We start from the raw sequence: 21,500 nt of genomic DNA, 5'->3' as shown, positions 1-21,500 counted from the left end.
ACCAAACAAATCACTCAAAGTGGGAGTTCATGGTAAGAGCGGATAGGTCCTCCAGGCAATGATTTATGAGACCAGTGTGTGAGTAATAAGTCAGATAGTCTTATCAGTTAGGTAACAGGACAAGGTCAGTCAAGGCCATCCTGATTGTCAGATTGTTGGATGTGATCTAGACTGGTTTGCACAGGTGTTCCAATACGTCACTATCTGATCTCCAACTGACTAACGTAGTATTTCCTTTTTGTTCCAGTCCTATTTTATTTTACTATGGCAGTTTAATTTTTCTTTAAAAGTTATTTATTTAAAAGTGTGCTCCATTAAGTTATAAAAATTATATTGATGTTTTGATATTATTGCAATCAGTTGAATGTGTCTATTCTTCTTCACTCAAGCAGACAAAAAACTGTCACAAAACCATGTGGGTTTTTCATTGTATGGAAACTTGTTTCATTTAAGTGAGTTTAGATGGAAAATGTAAGTATAGCTAAACAAAATTACTTACTAGAAATATACTTTCTTACTTAGTTGTAGAATATTTACTGTCTAATAGATGGGGTAATGGAAGAGCGGGCCTCTTTGGAAAAACTGTCCACTATCAGATCTGGCTGCACCACCATAGAGACGAGCCTCTATTCAAATAGTGTTAAATTTTGTAGAGGTGATTTAGATCTTGGTTTCCAGAGGTCTGGTAAGGATATGTGGGTGAATGTGCTACATCTTAATGTTCAATCCATAAGAAATAAAGTAAACGAATTAGCAGTGGGTCTTGGATGAAGCCACTTGTGATGTTGTTCTAATTAATGAACATTGGCTCCTTGAGGATGAAGTAAAGTTATATGTGCCCAGTGGTTTCCAATTAGCTTCAGCGTATTGTAGAAGCGAGCCCTATGGAGGGGCCTCTATTTTAATTAAAGATTATATTAAATTTGAAATAATTGACGTCTCACATCTAACCTGCCCCAGACTTCTGGAAGCTGCTTGTATATATGTAAATACTTTTAATGTAATATTTATCTCCTTGTATAGAACACCAGATAGTAATAGTAACATATTTTTTACTTATCTTGAATATTTACTACATTTTATTTGTAATAGGAAACCCAAGAGTAAGATTGTTCTGGGAGGCAGATTTTAATATAGATTTTTCAAAAGTTAATGATTTTAATACAGTTATGCTCATTAACTTACTTAAATCTTTTAATTTATATCATGTCAATGACACTCCAACTAGGTATAATAATATTATTGATAATATTGTTACAAATCTAGATAAAAACTGTTTTAGGTGCTGTCTGTGGAATTACCAGATTTCGGACCATGAGATGATTCTGTTTAATTTCTGTGTCCCATCTGTAACCCCTATGGTGAAACAGATCTCCTTTCGAAGAGTAAAGGAAAATAATGTAAACTCATTTGCTGAACAATTATCTCAGTTTGATTGGTATAGTCTGTTTGAAATTACAGACACTAATGCTGCTTTTGAATACTTTATAAATAATCTTATGTGTTTATACAATTACTTTTGTCCAATGATTCAAAAGTCTGTTAATTTACAAAATAAAAAGAAAACTGGTAACTCCAAATGGTTTGATGAGTCTCTCCATAACATGAGAAATATTGTTAATACCTTGGGGGATATGTTGAAAATACCAGCTTATAGGGACAATGTAGCTTTAAGGAACTGCTATAACTTGCAAAAGAAAATGTACAGAGAAAGAATTAAAGAAGCCAAAATAAGGTGTAATGATACATTTATCAATGAAGCCAATAATAAGTGCTTAGCTGCCTGGAAGGTTATAAAATTGGAAGCAGGAAATCATTTTAGTACTGATGATAATCTGCCACAGATAGCTCCAGATAAATTTAACGACCACTACATTAATATTGGTAAGGAAATACTTAGTAAGTATCAGACCAACAATAATAATAGTTTAAGACACAGTGTTTACCTTGCTAATGCTAAAAGTTCACAGGTCAGTTTTATTTTTAAAGAAATAGACGAGAAAACAAATATGTGCCATAGTTAAATCTTTAAAGCCATCTAAGTGTGAGGATATATATGGCTTATCCAATAAAATAGTGAAATTCATTGCTCCTCTTATAATCAAGCCCTTGACTTATGTAATTGATCTTAGTTTGTCTTCCTCACGTTTTCCAAATTGTTTAAAAACTTTCAAAAAGTATCCCCTTGTTTAAAAAGGGCGATAGATCCTGTGTAGATAATTATAGAACAATAACGATTGTTTCGGTTTTTTCTAAAATATTAGAGACTTGTGTTAAAAATCAGCTCATGGATTTCCTAGATGTAAATCAAATCTTATCAAATAGCCAATTTGGGTTTAGGCCGGGCTACTCAACAGTTAAGGCATTAGACAATGTTGTGTCTCAGATATTGACAAGTTTTGAGGATCATGAGTACTTGGGATTGACCCTGTTGGACCTCAGCAAGGCTTTCGACAGTATCTCTCATGATATTTTATTAAATAAATTGCAGTATTATGGAATATGTAATGATACCTTACAGTTCTTCAGAACTTATTTGTGTGGTAGACTACATATGGTCAGTGTTGGTGGTCAAGATTCGTCTGTAAAAGAAGTCCTTGCTGGGGTCCCTCAGGGCTCTGTCCTTGGCCCCCTCTTATTTATTTTGTATGTCAATGACTTACCAATCAATTTGAACTGTAATACCGTATTGTACGCGGATGATACATCTATAATAGTAAAGGGCAACTGTGTACATGATGTTCTTAGTAACACTAATAGAGTAATTAATACAGCTTCTATGTGGTTTGAGTCTAATCTCTTAAAAATGAATGATAATAAAACTGAAAACATACTATTCTCTCTAAGAAGTATTGAAATGCAAGACTCTATATTGAAAACCGGTGAAGCTCTTAGGGATAACTTTAGATTCTAAGCTTATCTGGCATGAGCATACAAATAATGTAATTTCAAAGTTGTCAAGAGTTTGTTTTTTACTACGTAAACTAAAGAGCTGTGTTAGTAATAAGTTACTTAAAATTGCTTACTTTAGTTTTTTTCATTCTCATTTGTTGTATGCTAACATTTTATGGGGTAATAGTGTAGGTGCAGAAAGAGTTTTCCTGTGGCAGAAAAGAGCTATAAGAATTATGTTTTGTCTAGGTTATAGGGATAGCTGTAAATCATATTTTATTAACAATAATATATAATGACTCTTCCATGCATTTTTATTTTTCAAAATTTAATTCATGTACGAGAAAACGTAGAAGATTTTACAAGTTTTAACAATATACATAATTATCACACACGACATGCTAATGACTTAGTTTTGCCTACAATGAGATTAACCAAATACAGCAAGAGTCATAAATATTTTGCAAATCAAGCTCTTTAACAAGCTTCCCGAAATGTTGAGGGTGTTAGATTTACAAACTTTTAAATCAAAAATTTCCAAATGGCTCATCACTCAGGCCTTCTACTCTGTAAACGAGTTTCTGAATTCAGAGGTAGCTATTAATGCTTAGCGTTTATCCCATCATATGAAATGTCCATACTTTTGTAGGCCAGTATATTTTTACTGTGTTGTTTTTTGTTTTTTAACTGTACATTATTGTAATATGTATTGTTTTTATGACTGACTTTGTCAATTCTGTAAAGAAAAATTGGCAATAAAAATGATTCTGATTCTAGACCTAAACCTTTATTTGTTGACACAATTACTAAACTTAAAGTTTATGTAAATAAAGATGATTTGACTTTGTATATATATATTCTTGACCAGGTATGGGGCAAAATCAGATATGGAACAAAAAATACTAAGATTGGAGTAAATTACAATTACCTTAAATATACAATTTTAAAATTATTTTCTTGATTGTGAAACAAGGCAAACTTAACATTAGCGTCGGAAATATAATTCACTCGAACCAGAAGCGCTCGTACACATCAAAACTTACAAAATTGCATGTGAAGCCGTGGGTAACTGCCAGTAATATAATAATGCATATTAATTATGTTAACACAATTCTTTACTTTTTAGAATAAAATTGTTTGATATTGATATTAACTAAGGGTGATATTGAGTTGTCAAAGTACAAGATTGACAAAGGAAATAATGTTGTCTGTGTTCTCTTACAATGATCCCAAGATCATCAAAATCAACGAAAAGGAAAAATAACTGGCAAGGTTCAAATTGTTCCTCAGTATGAGGAAACCATTATAGAAATCTCACATATAACTGAACAAAAGTATGTCACAAATATGCACAAGTGTGGATAGTGAGATATGGTGTCCTCAGGAGTCTATTCTGGGCCCCCTACTGTTCCTTCAGTGTAAGTTCTGCCAGATAATGTACACTGGATTCTTTAAGCGTTATTAGAGATCACACATTTCTAATGTAAGGAAACCAAGAAAAAAATCAACTTGATCTGCATTGAAACTTGAGTTTATTTAATTAACAGTATAAATGTGTAAGCCGATTTCAGAATGTCATACAGTTTTGAAGCTTAAAACTCAGTCACAATATAATAAATTAGTCAAAATTAATGATAAAGTTATACATAAAACATTTTCATTAATTAAATTTTAATTCAATTATAACAAAAATGATCACCAATATTAATATTTAATGATTTAACATGATTTATGTACAATATAAAACCATACAATTATTCTGTCATTAAACTAAAATCAACGAATTCGCTTGTAGCAAACTAAAAAAAAAAAAACAATAAACTAAGGCATATTACATAAACTATTTTAGAAACGAATATACTGATTTATACGTCAACATTATTACTAAAATTTAATTTACAGCTAAATCACAACCTTGTCAGCATCGCAAAATGCATAAAGATCAGTTGAATCATATGTGAGTTTTATTTACTGTTAAGCAGAAAAATGCAAAGAAATCTAATTATAAATAAACATCAAGCTGTGAGTGGCAGTGGACATGTATTACTCTTATACTGGTAGTACAGTAAGTGTTTGGAGGCATACTGAAACTATTTCACAGTAGAAATAATATGACATCATAAATGTGTGGGCAACAAACAATAATAGTAAATGTTTGGTGGTTTCCTATTCCTAATGTCCAACTTCTCTGAACTAGATTTTAAAGGAATTCCATTCCTTGTTCCATGAACTGTAATCACACCACAGTGTTTCATACACACTGAGAGGTTAGGGAAAACATTACTAAGTCCAAGGTAGGTTATTTCTTTCTTGCAAATTATCAAAGATTGAAATAGGATATAAGATTAATAAAAAATGTTTCTGGAGGATTTAACCCGAATCACCATCGAATCAATTTATTTAACATAGCGATTTTTATAAATTTAGTGATCCCAATATAAGAAAGCAACATTAGCTCCATTTTCAACATAAATTCAAAACCTATTTCTTCAGCTTTTCGAACAATGTATAAATTAAAACAACTTCATTTCCTCTAAGATCTTGCCGTGAAATATGAGATGCAAAATCAAAAGATGTTTAGGCTACATACTTGACATTTTTGTCAATCTTCATGTAATCATAACTTGTAATAATCTTCTTCTTGATTCATATGAGAACCGTTTATGAACGAGAAACAATATTTGAGAAAACAACACTATACTAACGTTGTACAACTTTTTAACATGCATAAAAAACTGTGGTGCGGGTGGTATTTAGCAAAAATTAACTACAAAATACTATTTTAAATTTTACAACATAACTAGTTTAAAAATCTATTTCAATGTCACCGCTTTATGTTTTATACCATATGACCAACAACTTTTAAGTTTTGCATGGGCTACGGCAATTTATATTTCTTTAAAAAGTGTGACAAAATTCTATCAAAAATAAGTAGATAATATGTCAAATTGAAATAGAGATCTAATACTGGATTTTGTCTGACAATTGGAAAAGAAACTGTATACAGATTATAGCAGGGAGAACACCATATACAATTATCACTGATCCTCATTGACTTATTTTACAAACTGCTTAGTGAACTTTTTAAAATATGTAAATTTGTATTATTATCTGGCTAAACCTTTAACTGGTAATGGTAAAGCAATTGCAGAGAATGGGTTTGAAATCAGGCTTATTACATTTCACGTTCTAGAACAGTAATACCAAAACTGGGCCTATCTATCTAAGATGAAAACCCGCCTTCTTGAACGAATGGTGAGCTAAGATATGTTTGCTGTTATTTAAAAACCCAACCAATTATGTAGTTGAATTAAAATTTGGAATGTACATTTTTGATCTAAAACTTATTCAAAGGCAGTTTTTAATGTGGATTACGATTACTGAGATACTGAGTGGTTTGCAGTGAGACAAAGGTTTTATAAAACAGGTTGGTTAGGTGTTACATCAGCTAATCCTACTTAATTAACTACAACTGGCAATCGTGAGCCTCTAAACTGGCAAGGCTTTGCAAGGTATATTTTGAAAATTCTAAAAAAATATAGTTCTCGCACTTATCCCATCATGTTCCAAACGGTTTTATTTACAACAAAATACTCTTTCATACTATATCTTTATAATTCAGAGTTATAATTTTTGGTAATCATTTAGGCACACTTATTGTGTGTAGAACAGAAAAAGTTTGTTGTCAAACTAAAGTTCCAAGTTTGGCCCTTCGGAAAAATAGTAGAAAAGTTTGCATGTAAAATGTATTGTATAAAAAAGACGACAAAAAATTATACTCACAAGAATAAAAACTAAATGTATGTAGCTTTTTATAGTAAAAGTAAAATTTTAAAATTAGAAAAGATTTGCCAAAAATTGAAAATTTTCTTGCAAAATTTAAAACATAAATTATTATCATCATAATTCATACATTAAAATTTGAAGGTCCACAGAAATTATGATGGTTTTGTTGAATAAATTTGTATTTTAAATTTTATATTCACTGCCGAAAAAGTAACATTAATCTTTTAAGAAATAAAACTACAATTAAAACAGTATAATTCTCTAAATAAATTTCAAATTTGTTTTAGAGAAAACAAAACAAGATCAAACTTCCGATAAAATATTCAAGTTCATTAATGAAGCAAGAAAATGACGTACTATGTGAAATTTTTTGTACACGATTGATTTTTATTTTAATTTGTTCATCTTATATGAATATACTCAGCACAAACCTTTCTGAGTGCAATGATGTGTACATTACTTCATAACCTGTATTCCGATGCAAATGAATACAATATTAAAAAAAAAAAAACATTGTTCATAAGTTATTACAAGTCTTTAGCCAGTTCCTATTACATTATTACAGGTTAACAGTTACCAATTTGTTGGCTAATCTCCTGAAGAGGGTAATTTATAGAGAAAAAAATAAAAATGTAAATAATACATAATTGTAGTTCTCTCTTACATAATTTAACACCCAACAATGTAGTTGTAATGTATTTTCTTAGTGAAAATGTTTCCACATATTTAAGATAGCCTGTATGGATTCCATTTTGAAAGTAATGAAATACTGCTTGTTTCCTGCAACAGCTGGAGGCATAGCCAACCTGTTTCTAATGAACTAATGTGAATTTTATGAGGTATTTACATTAAATAATTAACTACAAAACCCCTTAGTAACTACGCTTACAGTCTACATAATATTATCTAATATTAATCATTATGCTGTCGTGTATATGTAAATAATTTATTTCACCACAATCCAAAGAAGGCCACAAAAACAAAAAAGAATGTAAAATTACATAGAGCCTTAGTAACAGTAAAAAAAAAAAACTAACAGAATGAACAAATGGAAAAACATAATGTTGGTCAATATTAAACAAGATAAATTGATTGTATAATACCCAAACTACAAGTTTACAATAAATACCTTAAAATGATAACTTAACTGAAGACAACCATAATTACCAAGTACAAACTTAAAAGGTGTTTTAAGTAATTAACCTTTTTTAAGATCAGATGAAATGATTAAAACCCAAAACATTTTATACTTTAATTTTCCGTAATACCAATAAAACTTTACAGCTGTGTATTTGGCGAGGACTTTGGACAAAATACTGTTATAATTTTATATTTATTTAAATATATGAACTACATTTTTTTTAATTTATGCTACCAAAAATGTCCAAAATAAAACATCATTTTTTGATAAACAATTACTAAAACTCCAGTGCAACTAGAAAACATTTTATCATGGAAGACATCTATGACGAAAAATTTTGGCACTTACAATTCTTGAAAGTATTCCGTAGAATAGGTGGCAACAAAATAACTACTTTACTGAGGCAAAATTCAAATGAAAGCGTTAATATTATTCTGCAAAATTATTAATTTTACTAACCCTCTCTACTCGGACATCCCTGGTCTCCATTTCTGCTTGATGCCCTGCTGTTCAACCTCTGTATGAAAATAATATAGTAGGCAGTTCTTACTCTAACTTGTCAATTTTGTTACCAAGCTTTGCCAATTGCCACAACTGTTGTAATCTTAATATTTGAAAACAAGGCAAAACGTTTTTGGATTTCATGATAATGCATATAATTTTCCTTTGAAACTGTTTTCAGTCTTTTGGGAGATTTTACAATCTTAAATGGTTTAATAGGTTTTTTAGAAAAAAATAATTTGAAATAAATTATAGTCCAGAAAATAGAAAAAATAACAAAATTATTTATTTAAAATATTTTTGTTTGTGTTAAAGAAACATAAGTAAAATATGTAAAAACAACTTAGTTATAGCTGGCAATAACTGTGCTACATCACAAATAAATTAAAACCTTATTTAAATGCATAAAACTTAAAAAAATGAATGTATGTTTTGATTGTTAAAACAGATTTTTTGCATATTTTAGTTAACACCCCTCAAAAGAATTCATACTTTTAGTTTTTTTTTCCCAAGTAATTTGTGTTTAATATAATGCTGAACCAAGCAAAACAAATGTAAGAATAAATGCAAGAACAAGGAAACAACCAGTGATTCCAGAAAGTTGAAGTAGGAAGGGTTTGCTTATACTGTTTTCTTTGCCCACCATTGAATATTGATTAGGTATATTTATTTGAAGGAAAACTAATTTGTTGTAGTCATATACCATGATGTTTATAAAACAACAAGCAATGGTGGTAAATGTTGACAAGAACGTGTTAATCTTGCAATCAGGATGAGTCACAAATTAACATTGACTAAGACAATGTTAACGTCAGTCAACAAAAAAAATGAAGTATGTGGAATGAATGGTGTCAACAAAGACACGGGTCAAGCTGCAGATCAGACTTCAACACAGAAGTCTATTTGGTTTTTTTCTAGTTTAAAGACTGGAACACGAACCAACGACCCTGTTATCACGTAGTGCTATCTCCTTCCAGTTTTTTAGGGCTGGGATCTTCTGTGCTGTGCACCACTTCCGCAGATCTCTTGTGTGGTGTTTCTTTCTTGTCGGAAGGCTGATCTGCATTCTGTTGTTCGTACACCGGCCTGCCCTCTCTGTCCATGGTGATCGGTTTCATCTTACGGAACGCGAACACCATGTACAGTGCTAAACATTTCATTCGGTTAACACCAAACATTACTGAGCAACACTAAACAGTTAGCATCAACTAGAACTACTACAGTGTCAAGCAAGTACATGCCTCAAACTCACACGAGTCTCTGTATCTCATGCAAGATGCTTTGTTACCGTGGACTGTGGAGCCGCCACCAAGGAAAGCTCCACTTCCCTAAAGTGCACTACAACTATCTCTCTGGAAATGTACTAGAGTTCCCTACTTTTAAGAGCACCCACAAGAAATGTTAACCTACATTATAAATTATTATACATTATAGGCTATGAATACCACATGGCATAAGATTGCAAACTACATTAACTTAGCATTAAAACAATTCTTAAATTGATCATGTTTTATTATTGTGCTTTTTTTAAAATATTGTTGTCCATTCTTCTTCTTTTTGAAAGGGGCAGCCTATTACCACAGAGTTGAGCCTCAAGGGCTTTTTGCAAACCCTGTACGTATTCCATGAGGCATACCAGTCTACAATTTCAGCAGTCCTACAAACCGCCGGGAAAGTCACTATCTTTGTCCAGAATACTTCTAATGGCGTAACAGTCCCTTGCTATTGCAGGACAGAGTGGATCCTCCTGGAAATGTCGACTCTGTGGCTGGTTTATAACTTCCAGTTGAACCACATGCAAAAACCGACGTCACATAAATTTGGGCAACCCTATGTCCAGGAGCGGCACATCACTAACCGCAAATGTCGAGATATTGGAGTGCAAGGGTATATCGATATGTCCAGTCTACTGCGAGAGATGACTGCTGGAGTTGGTGAAGTGTTACAGGCTGTTGCTAGCCTAGACATGAGGGTGTGCCCCCCCTTCCCCCTGCCCACTTTGACTGGAGAGGCTCGTACAGAGCTAACCTTCCCCTCTTCCAAAGAAACATCACTGAGATCAATTCCCAAAAACCTTCCTAATATATCTCGACAGGAGGCGGTCCCTACCCCCAACCTCAGCCATACACAATATCCTGTTACTCTGGAAGCAGCGTGAAACTTCTCAGCTTTTTGACAAGAAAAAATTTACCATCTGCTGGTGTCTTAAAATAAAAATTTAGAATGGCCCTCATACTAGTGTCCCTAGAATTATAAGTTACCTTCATAAAGATTCATATTTTAGATGGACTAAATCTTGAACTTCTGTTTCTTAGCACCTTATATTACCACCTTTTTGTTATTTTTGCACCTGAAAGTTCGAGTCACTCTGACTATTCGTTGAAGATGCTCTGTGGCTCCACCTCTGCAGTCTACATCAGTGTGTCTTCCACATCACAAACTTAACAGATCTCTACTTAATTACTTTAATTTTATTAATAAACTGTGAAACACTTACAAGCAGCTTCCCACTCAGGTTTTGACAGGGTGCCAATCCTGTCACATTTATTTTTCTCCATGAAGTCTTTGGCATGTGTGTATTCGTCTTCCTCTCCATTCAATGAATTTCCTTCAAATGGTGGATAACTCTGTAAAATACAAGTAACTTGTTTAATGTATGACTAAAAAACTATTATGAGCAATTTTGAATGTACATTCATAAGTAGAAAAACAGGCTCTACCAATGCGCTATATGAGCATAGTTGTGCAGTCTACTAACAATAATTGCAGATAACTTTTCTTTTGTTAAAATATTTGTTATACAGTAAAAAAAAAAAAAAAACACGTCTTTTGTAAAACCTCAATAAAGGCTCTAAAATATTTGATTGAACTTGTTCAAACCCCACAAAGAGACTTAGAAAATAATCTAAAGCCCTGAATACAAGAGTAGCATAGGAGGGTTTATTTCTGGCTACAGCATAAACCAATGTGCCACTTGAGGAACCCTATCGTGATGAAGAGCGGCACATCACTAACCGCCAATGCCGAGATATTGGGGTCAAAGGATTGATCGGTAGGTGTAGTTATCGAAAGAAACAAGGTTACGATGGTCAACCATCATAAAATAGCACAAAGACTTTAGTTTATTTACTTTTCATAAAGAATTAGATGTTCTGTGTGCCTTTTATGTATATGACCAGTCTTGTACATTTTAAATCAACCGATCATCACAAAAAGGGTGATAGAAAAGTAACATAAGTCTTCCTTTATGCCTTTGTGACTGAAGAAGATTTCATTTCAATTGAAACCGGTCTCACAACATTACAAGTATTGTTAATGTGAGTAATCATTTGTCTATTAATAAAATATCCAGATGCTTTTGCTATCCGTAACTCAAAGTACACAGTCTTTTGATTGTACATTTTGGGAGGTGTTTTATTTTATCGTGTTCACGACAATGGCTTATTTCCGGAATTTTTTATTTGTCACATTTTTCAATAATAATAACAAAAGTGGTAATCTTTTTACTGCTTAATTTATGAACAAATACTCCAATAAATGAAAAATTTTTATTTTTGTGAGGCCTTTTGTGCTCAATGAACACATCTTCAGACCCACATAACTGAAGCAATAAAAATATTACCTAACTGAAGATAAAAAGATTATTATGTGGGTCCGATGATGTGTTCATTGAGCACGAAAGGCCTAACAAAAATAAAAATATGTCATTTATTGGAGAGTTTTTTAATAAATTAAGCATTTAGTTTCCAATAAGAAGAAGCTGGTAAAATGTAATCTTTTTATTTGCTTTAAACATGTAAGTATAACAAGAACTGTATGTAGGCTTCATAATTTTGCACAATATTTATTTCAACATGTTTTTTCAAATACCCCAAGTGGTAGCTAACAAATCAATTTGCCTTAAAAATTAAGCAACTGTATTACAACGAAGGTACACAATAGACTAAGGTATTTATTTAAGCGCTGGATCACATTTAACAAACCACCAAGACCGGTGACAATAAAAACCCAATAATGAAATGTATAGCAAAATGTACTTAGTCAGGTACATGACAACAGTTGTGAAAGTTTGTAATTATTATGCATCCAAAAGCTTTTTAGTTTTGTACAAAGCATCTACTTTTTGAATTATTAAATAATGAAGTACATAGTTAAAGATTATTTTCAGAATAAAATAAAAATATTGAAAAACTAAAAATTGTTTCAATGCATATTAATAATAGATTCAAAATGAGACAGCTTCCATAATTCTGACTGAAAAACGTCATAAAAGTGTAAGGCTGTGATTACAAACAAGACGGCTGCCAGTAGAGCAGCTCTAAAGGCTCACTACTACAGCAGTGGGGCACATAATTGCTGGAGTTATACTTGAACCATATCACCATGAGGTGTTTCATCCCTACATTCACACTCTACTCAACCACACAATTAGATCTGTTGAGGATTAACCAGTGCCACACTTTGATGAAACTGTTTTCTCGTTAATCTGCATCTCACTTGTTCAAGGTCTTTCAGTTCTACCAATCTACGCTAATAAATTTGCCATCAACAGTGAAGAAATCTGTCTTACATCAACTCACAGTTTTATTGTAGATTTTACTATACACAAAGAAAATATATTCACCTCAAAAGCTTGCATTTTTCCAAGTAAGCCTCTTCCTTTTTCTTTGTTTTTCTCGTAATATTCCTCAAATTTGGATTTTGACACAAGCTCTAATCCGTATTTCCTTGCTAACCTGCACAGAACAAAGAGAGAAAGTGTTTCAATAACAAAGCACACTGTAATCCTTAATTGTGCTAACAAAATGATTAAAACAAATACATTTACAACTCTTGCCTAATTATTAATAACCAGCTTTCAAGTAATTTTTGTTTTTTTAATTTAACATAAAACCGCAATGTAATAATTTTTATAATTTTACTTTATTTTAGTAATCATTATTACCAAATTAACCTTTTTTATGTTAATATTGATATATTTTTTATATATTCATTTTGTTTTATGATTTTTTTCCCCCAATACTGCACAGTTGTTCATTACTTTATCACTGTACTGAATTTTTAGACGTCAAATAAAATTATATTGGACAATTACAATAATAGAAGAACGGTAAGAACCTGAACAGTCAGAAAGAAAGTGGTTGTTGACTGTTACCTCTCCAGGGTCGGCAGATGCACCAGGAACTCAGGACAGTTGACAACATCCACCAGAGTGAAGCCGTACTTGGCCCCGAACAGTGGGAAAGGTTGGTCTTCCTTCTCCAACTCGATCTTGTACACGGGGTTGCCGAACGATGGGGAGCCAGCAGCCCTGTACCGGGCGACGATATCGTTGGCGTCCGGCATCGTACCGATGAAGTAGCCTCCGGGCCTGAGACACTCGGCTGCGTTACGCAACATGCACTCGGCCTGTGGCAGGCTCTCGAAGCAGTAGTGGAAGGAGAACTGACAGCTGACCAGATCCAACTGCAGCGTTACGTCCTTGTAACGTTCTCGCAAACGCACCTGTAGTACTGCACAATTAGTGTTTTGTGGTAAAACAAGTGATGGTAACTAAAAGGAAAAGACTATTTAGAGATGAGTAACATTAGTAGTAGTGCGAATCTAGTACAATTCAGTGAATTTTCACTCCATGAGGTACGTCTGCAAAGAGTAAACCACTAGACTTAATTTTAAGACGTTATTTTTACATGACAGCTTATTTATTAAACTATTTCTTTCAATATTATTGTTGGTACTTGTCATAGTGTGTGACTAAAATAGAATGTTGAAAAAAAAACATTTTTGTCAACGAAGATAGACATACATAACTCCATTTTCACATTTACCAATATCATATTTCACATGCAGTAACAGTGTGGTATTTTCTTGATAATTTTCCAAAAGAATGAAGGATTATCTGGAATATTAGGGCTTGTTCTTGACGAATTTTCAGCAAATCTGATGTCTAAGCTTCTGTAGTGTTATTACTACCATTTGGCAGTATGTGTGGCATTAAAGAAAGATGATCATCAGTATTTTGCCCTTTCTTCAAGACACTATTATTGTTCTAGCCGGTGGTGATGCCAAACCTTCCCATGATAATGTTGTGAAGCAATATGTTTGTAGTGTGGGACTCCTACTTATGTAGAATACTCTCTTAGGATTCTAGCCTGGAAACCGCTTATCGCTTTACACTTCGGGCTAGGCCTATTTTGGCTTGCGCCCAGAGTACAATTTTCAATAATGAAACAATGTTAATTGTTTAAACACTCAGCGGGGGAAATGAGGTTTCCTTGTTTTCTCCTGAGAAAGAGAAAAGAAATTGATAATATATCATCAAAATATTGACAGACTTAGTAATAAAATTGATTTACTAAATCACTTTCTGTCCTTTCAAAACTAAACATTACAGTACTTAAAGAACATGGTCTCTCAGAAAATACAATTGACAATGTTCGATTAGTGAATTACACTTTGATTGCCCAATACAGTAGGGAAGAGCATAAAAAAAGGAGGTGATGCGATATTCAAGCGTAGTGATCTTCAAAATGAAATTGAATGCATTAATGTCAAAAGCAAAGAACTCATCTGTGGAATGGCTGCTATTGGCATTCACATAAAAAAAAATCATGTTTACATCTCAGGTGTGTATTGCCCTCCGAGAAGTCCATCTCTGGAACTATTAGCTGGATCACTTGACAAATTTCCTACAAATAACAGTACAATCTGCGTTGTTGGTGACTTTAATATTGACAGCCTCAACAGATCCTTGGACAGAGAAAATAGCAAGTTTAGTGATGTTCTTTCTCAATTTAACTTAACTCGATGCCACCTACCTGCAACTAGGACTACACCAGCAACTGCCACCTCAATAGACATTTTATGATAATTTTGACATAACAATCTATGAAAACGGTCTCTCAGATCACTCCAGACAACTTTACACCATGAATTTCTGCTCAACTACAAAAAAAAAAAAAAAACAATATTAACCAAAAGAAACCTAAGCCATGAGAAACTATCAGCTTTAAATGATCTTCTTGGAATTCAGTCTTGGGAACGTGTCTACCAATCTCAAAACTCAGAAGATGCATACTCCATAGGGACTTTGATAACAGCTCTTAATGAAAACCTTCAACAAAAAAGTATATTACCAGGAAACAAACTAAAACTGCCTCCAACCTTGAAGTAAATAAGCTACAAACAGCTTTTATTCAAGCCCGTGACCGTTTTTTAACTACAGGACAAAATGAAGGCAAAGCTATAGCTGCACACAAAAAGAAAACCTATGACCTAAAATTAAAAAGTTTGCGTAAGGAAGCTAATCACAACTTTATTGCTGAATCAAACAATAAAAGTAAAGCTATCTGGGAAGTCATTAATAGTGAACGATCAACTAGAAGGGAAGATTCAGCTTCTGTCTGGAGGTTAAAAATTGCTGACGATTATGTAGAAGATCTTTTTACTACAGTAGAACCCCTCATATCCGGCCACCACGGGACCGAGCCCCTAGCCGGATAACGATTCGGCCGGATAAACCAACCTACAGTACACAACACTTGACGAAACAAAACAATTGTACTGTACTGTACTAACCGCACTGGAAATAATCAACGAACTGTTTACAGGTTAAACCTACTAGCTCAACTGAGGACAACACAGGAAAATGTAAACAAATAGATACACCAAAATAACGCACGAGTCGTGGGAGACTAGTGCGTGCAACTGCGCTTCCGCAAGCAGTAGTAAATAAATTTCGATATTGGCTTCCGGGAAGTGGCCGGATAAACCGAGGTGCGGTAAAACCGAGGCCGGATATGAGGGGTTCTACTGTATAGCTGAACAGTTTAATTCTTATTTGACAACAATCGCAGAAGAAACCCTTAAACTTAATAAGGAGACAAGTACTAATACCTTTAGGAACACACAATAACTTCCTAGGAAATGAACTTCTTTCATTTGATTTGGCATCCAATGATGAAGTGTTAAAAATCATCAACTCACTAAAAACCTCTTCCTCCTCCTCCTCAGGCTATGACGAGATTTCATCAACAATTTTGAAGTTCTGTAAGGACGTGACTTGTCAGCCTTTAACTGTTGTAATCAATAAATCCTTAGCACAGGGAGTTTTCCCCTCAAAGTTAAAATTATCTATGGTCTATCCACTACACAAAAAAGGAAATAAGCATGACATATCAAACCTCAGACCGATTTTTTTTAGTTCCAACTGTGTCTAAGGTACTAGAGAAAATAGTACTTTCAAGAATTGTTGAACACCTTAAACACAATGACCTGATACTGAAAGGATAACATGGGTTTATCCCAAGAAAATCAACTATCACTGCTTTGACTGAACTCATTGAAAAAATAATAGATAATATTGACCTTGGGAACACTGTCACAACTATTTTTCTTGACTCAAGTAAAGCTTTTGACTCCTTGTCTCATAAACTAATTCTCACTAAAATCAGTGCCCTTGCAATAAAAGGAACAACTCTTAGCTGGTTCGAAAGTTACCTAACTGGGCGAGAGCAAGTAGTGGAATTAAAGCAGTGTGAGAATAGTGTTAATGAAGTTTTACAGTCAAGACCACAAAATATTACAAGAGGAGTCCCACAAGGGTCAGTATTGGGCCCTGTATTGTTCATATTGTTTACAAGCGACCTGTATGAAAAACATGAAGCCTATAGTCACCCCGTCATGTATGCAGATGATACTGCATCGCATACGTAAAAATACTACACCAAAACATCCGTGGACTAGACAAAAAATTAGACAGACTTAACCACCTTCTTAATGACATTGACCCCAATATACTAGTGCTTACTGAACATGGCCTGAAAAAAATAGAAATAGAGAATACAAAAATTGAAGGGTACTTTCTCATAGCAGAATACTGCAGAGAAAATCATAAGCTTGGTGGTGTTGCCATATATGCCAAAGAAACCCTCAAAAACTGCACAACAGCAACTGACATATCCCACCTCTGCCAAGAATTTAACTGTGAAGCAGCCATGGCAGTAATTGAATCCATGGGTAAATACATACACATTCTTGGGGTATATCGATCTCCCAAAGAGAATGTACGAGCCGGTGTAAATGCCTTATCCAACATCTTAGAATATACTCAAGCACACAGTAAATCAATCATGCTTGCTGGAGACATAAACATCGACAGGATGAAAACAACCCTAGACAACACTATCCTAGAAGATGAACTACACACCCATAACATCCGAAGACTGCCACTTCCTGCAACACGTATCACACATAGCACTGCCACCTCAATTGACTTCATATGCACAAACATAATCGAGGACATTGGCACAGCCATACTTGAAACTGGACTTTCTGACCATACTGCTCAAATTATAAAAATATATGACTGGAGAGTAAACATCCCTCCACAGATCATTCTCAAGAGAAACTTTTGTTATTCTAATACAGACCAGATAAAATCTCTCCTAATGAATAAAAACTGGAATGCTGTCTATATGGCCCCAGATGCAGAGCAAGCATACATCTTTCATAGAACTCTCCAAGCAACGCTAGACATTGCCTGTCCTACTAAAAAATGTAGTCAAAAACACAAAAGGAAACATGTGTATTATGACAACGAGGCCAAAGACCTTAAAAATTACTTTCTAAAAGCCCTGCACAAATTTGAGACCACAGGAAATACCCAAGACAAAGAAGATATGGTGGTAAAAAAGAAAAATTATGATAAAAAACTTAGAGAAATAAGAAAAAATGCTAATGCTGACTTCATCAACTCAGCTGACAACAAAAGTAAAGCTCTTTGGAATGTCATAAACAATGAAAGAAGAGGAAAACATCAACTACAGCCAAACATATGTCTCTCAGTGAATGGGAAACATGTGGACAACCCCACACAAACTGCAGACCACTTTAACACCTTCTTCACAGAAGTAGCAGAATTGACGCTGAAACAGAATAACTGCTCCCCAGGGGACGCAGATGATAATGAAAATTACGAAACTCCACTTAACTATGTTGATAAATCTCTATATCTAACCCCAACATGCATCAATGAAGTACGGAACATCATAAATGCCCTAAAATCAAAATCTTCAAGTGGAGTGGATGAATATTCTTCTAAAATTGTGAAACACTGCTCTGAAGAGCTAATGCCTCCTTTAGTCAGCATAATTAATAAGTCCTTCAGCCTTGGTGAGTTCCCTACAGCCCTTAAGCTCTCTAAAGTATACCCCAAACATAAAAAAGGTTCAACACTGGAAGTCCAAAATTACCGTCCCATCTCTCTAATCTCAACATTCTCAAAAATCATAGAAAAAATAGCTCTACACAGACTCATGGCTCACCTAAAACAAGAAAATCTGATAACCGAAAAGCAACATGGATTTTTGAAAGGAAAATCAACCAGCTCTGCCATCATCAGCCTTGTTGAACATGTTATTGACCAAATAGACAAAGAACAATACGTATCTGCACTCTTTCTTGACTACAGCAAGGCGTTTGATTGCCTGGGCCACGACATCATCTCAAAGAAATTAACATCATTAGGAATCAGAGACACAGCTAACAAATGGTTTGTAAGTTACCTCACAGGCCGATCTCAAATAGTCGAGCTGCAAACTACCATTTATGGTGTAACTACTTCACATCAATCCAATCCACTACCTGTTACCCGCGGAGTACCGCAAGGATCTGTTTTGGGCCCAGTTCTCTTTGTCTTATTTGTGAATGACTTCCCAGCTTATATACGTGATCACAATACCACTTGTGTGATGTATGCAGACGATACAACATTGTTGATTAAGAATGACTCTGCTGAAGAAGTGTACGAAAGTGCCACAAGCTCTCTCAGTAAAGCCCTCAATTACTGCAGAAGGAATGATCTAGCCATGAATCCATCGAAGACAGTTCACATCAACTTCAGCAAGAGGAAGGACCATATCCCTAACCCACTTGATGTATCAAGAAAAGACCATATCAAATTCCTTGGCGTAACTATTGACCACAAACTTACGTGGACTGAGCATGTAAACCAGGTTTGCAAAAAAATCAGCACTGGTATATATGTAGTACGCCGAATAAAATGTATCGGCAACTTGGAGGCAGCAAAAACAGCTTACTATGCTTTGGTGGAAACTCATGTGAGGTATGGACTTGCTGTTTGGGGTGGATCCTCTGCAGGAAACCTGAACAGAGTACTACTCCTGCAGAAAAAAGCTATCCGAACCCTAGCGGAACTCGAACACCAACAAAGCTGCCGACAAGCATTTAAAACCTTGGGAATTATGACAATTACTGCACTCTACATACAAGAAGTAATTTTGCACGTTGACCAACTGCATGTACAAACAGGAAAAACCCTTCATACACATAACACACGCCATGCAGGAAATTACACACTACCTCTACATCGGACATCACTTTTCGAGGAAAAACCATCCTACATTGGTAGGAAGCTGAGGAACCTCCTGCCACAAGCTGTGAAAAACCTCAAGGGAGCTGCCTTGAAAAGATGTCTTCACAACTTCCTGGTGGACCACCCAATATACACCATCGAAGAATTCACAGAAGTAAACAAGGAAGATTGGAGGCTCTGACATTTTGTATTGATTATTTATTAATATCAATTATGTAATTTGTTAACATTGTGACTCTATTACTGTTCTTGAAGAATATGTTAATAAAGAAATATGACTATGACTATGACTATACTGCACTAGTTACCTGCAATAAATCAGTACAATCACTGGAGACCAACACCTTCATTTCAGTTAGCTTAGCACAGAAGTATTGTTTAAAACCTGGTGTTTAATCCATCTAAAACCAAGCTCCTTGCAGTGGGCTTAAAGATCACATATCAGGACCACCTAATTTAGAGAGAGTGGATGAACTAAAACACCTTGGTGTGTTTTTTGACCAATGTCTGTCGTGGAACTGCCAAATAGATAATCTTTGCTCAAAACTAAGCTGTGCCATCTTTGCTCTTAGAAGAATTAAAGCAACTGGCACACCATCCGCCTTAAGGATTGCCTATTTTGCCCTTTTTGAATCTCACCTGCGATACAGAATCACCTTATGGGGTGGCTCCTCAGTTGGTAATCTCTAGAAGGTATTAATTCTTCAAAAGCGAGCAATAAAGGTTATGGCCGACCTCTCTCTCCTCGACAGCTGTAGAGAAGGCTTCAAAGACCTAGACATCCTTACAGTCACCTCAATCTACATAATGGAGGTAATTATTTATGCTTCAAAACAAAATCTGTTAAGAATGAAGAGGTACATGCTTATCAAACTAGAAGAGCTCAGGCATATCATCTTCCAGCCCACAGAACTACACTCTACACCAAAAAGCCATCATTTTCTGGAGCCAAGTTTTTCAACAAACTCCCCGAGGACCTTAAAAGTTGCAACCCGAAGACGATGAAAAGACAACTACATGACTGGCTGGTGAAGAAGTCAATCTACACCATAGAAGAATTATATAGCATCCTTGACCTTTAATTTTTGCCCTCTTTTTTATATTTTCTTCTCTTGTAATGTAACTGATTTGGACTTTTTACTATTCCATGATGTGACAAATATTCTGTTCTCAATGTTAACCCTGGAACTGGCCATCATTTTTCCCAAAATGGCAGGCACTTTTTGGTGATTTTGTAAGGGTTTTGTATTTTAATCACTGCTCATCTATTTTTTAAGATACAAACATTTAAAAAACATCAATGTCTTTAGAAATAAATGCAGTTTCCCAAAAAAATATTAAAGGTTGAATCATTTAATATATTTTTATTTTTTTACAGATTAACGTAAAAATATTAGTAAAGAATAAATTTTTCTCAAAATGTATAGCACCCGCTCAGGTAATATGAAAGTTTTTAGAATAATTCTAAAATATACAAAAGTTTGCTTATATACCTCAATTACAAATTAAAAAAAAAATATTTAGGTAAAAGAAGTTTATTGGTACTTTTGGATAATATATCTATAAAAACTACAAAATCTGAAAAAAGTTTGTATAGCACTATTATGTATACCATTGTGACATTTTGGAATCTAGTGGATGAACAAATATTTTTTTCTAAGAGATAAATATATGTAGAAGAGAAAAATATGATATTTATAGAAGTTTACATTGTATAAGATATTTTTGTATGGCAACAAACTTTTTTTTATTTTTACAAAAGTCAAAATTGTGAAATAAATGCTT

General features: G+C 34.0%; 1 protein-coding gene across 4 annotated transcripts in view; it reads right to left on the bottom strand.

The window, feature by feature from the left end:
* Positions 1 to 4,405: 4,405 nt before the first annotated feature.
* Positions 4,406 to 21,500, bottom strand: part of LOC124364106 (mRNA cap guanine-N7 methyltransferase-like) — a 31,799-nt gene continuing 14,704 nt past the window's right edge. For all 4 annotated transcript variants that reach the window (XM_046819298.1, XM_046819301.1, XM_046819300.1 and 1 more), the window contains exons 5-8: positions 13,476 to 13,825; positions 12,945 to 13,056; positions 10,818 to 10,947; positions 4,406 to 9,467 (exon numbers count right to left, since the gene is read on the bottom strand). In XM_046819298.1, the coding sequence (XP_046675254.1) occupies positions 9,274 to 9,467; positions 10,818 to 10,947; positions 12,945 to 13,056; positions 13,476 to 13,825 (786 nt within the window). In that variant the 3' untranslated portion in view covers positions 4,406 to 9,273. The remainder of the gene's footprint in view (positions 9,468 to 10,817; positions 10,948 to 12,944; positions 13,057 to 13,475; positions 13,826 to 21,500) is intronic.

The sequence above is a fragment of the Homalodisca vitripennis genome, chromosome 6 (assembly GCF_021130785.1).
Source record: "Homalodisca vitripennis isolate AUS2020 chromosome 6, UT_GWSS_2.1, whole genome shotgun sequence".
NCBI classification, from domain to species: Eukaryota; Metazoa; Arthropoda; class Insecta; order Hemiptera; family Cicadellidae; genus Homalodisca; species Homalodisca vitripennis.
Note: the sequence above shows the minus strand (reverse complement) of the source record. Positions and strands in the feature narration are given on the sequence as shown.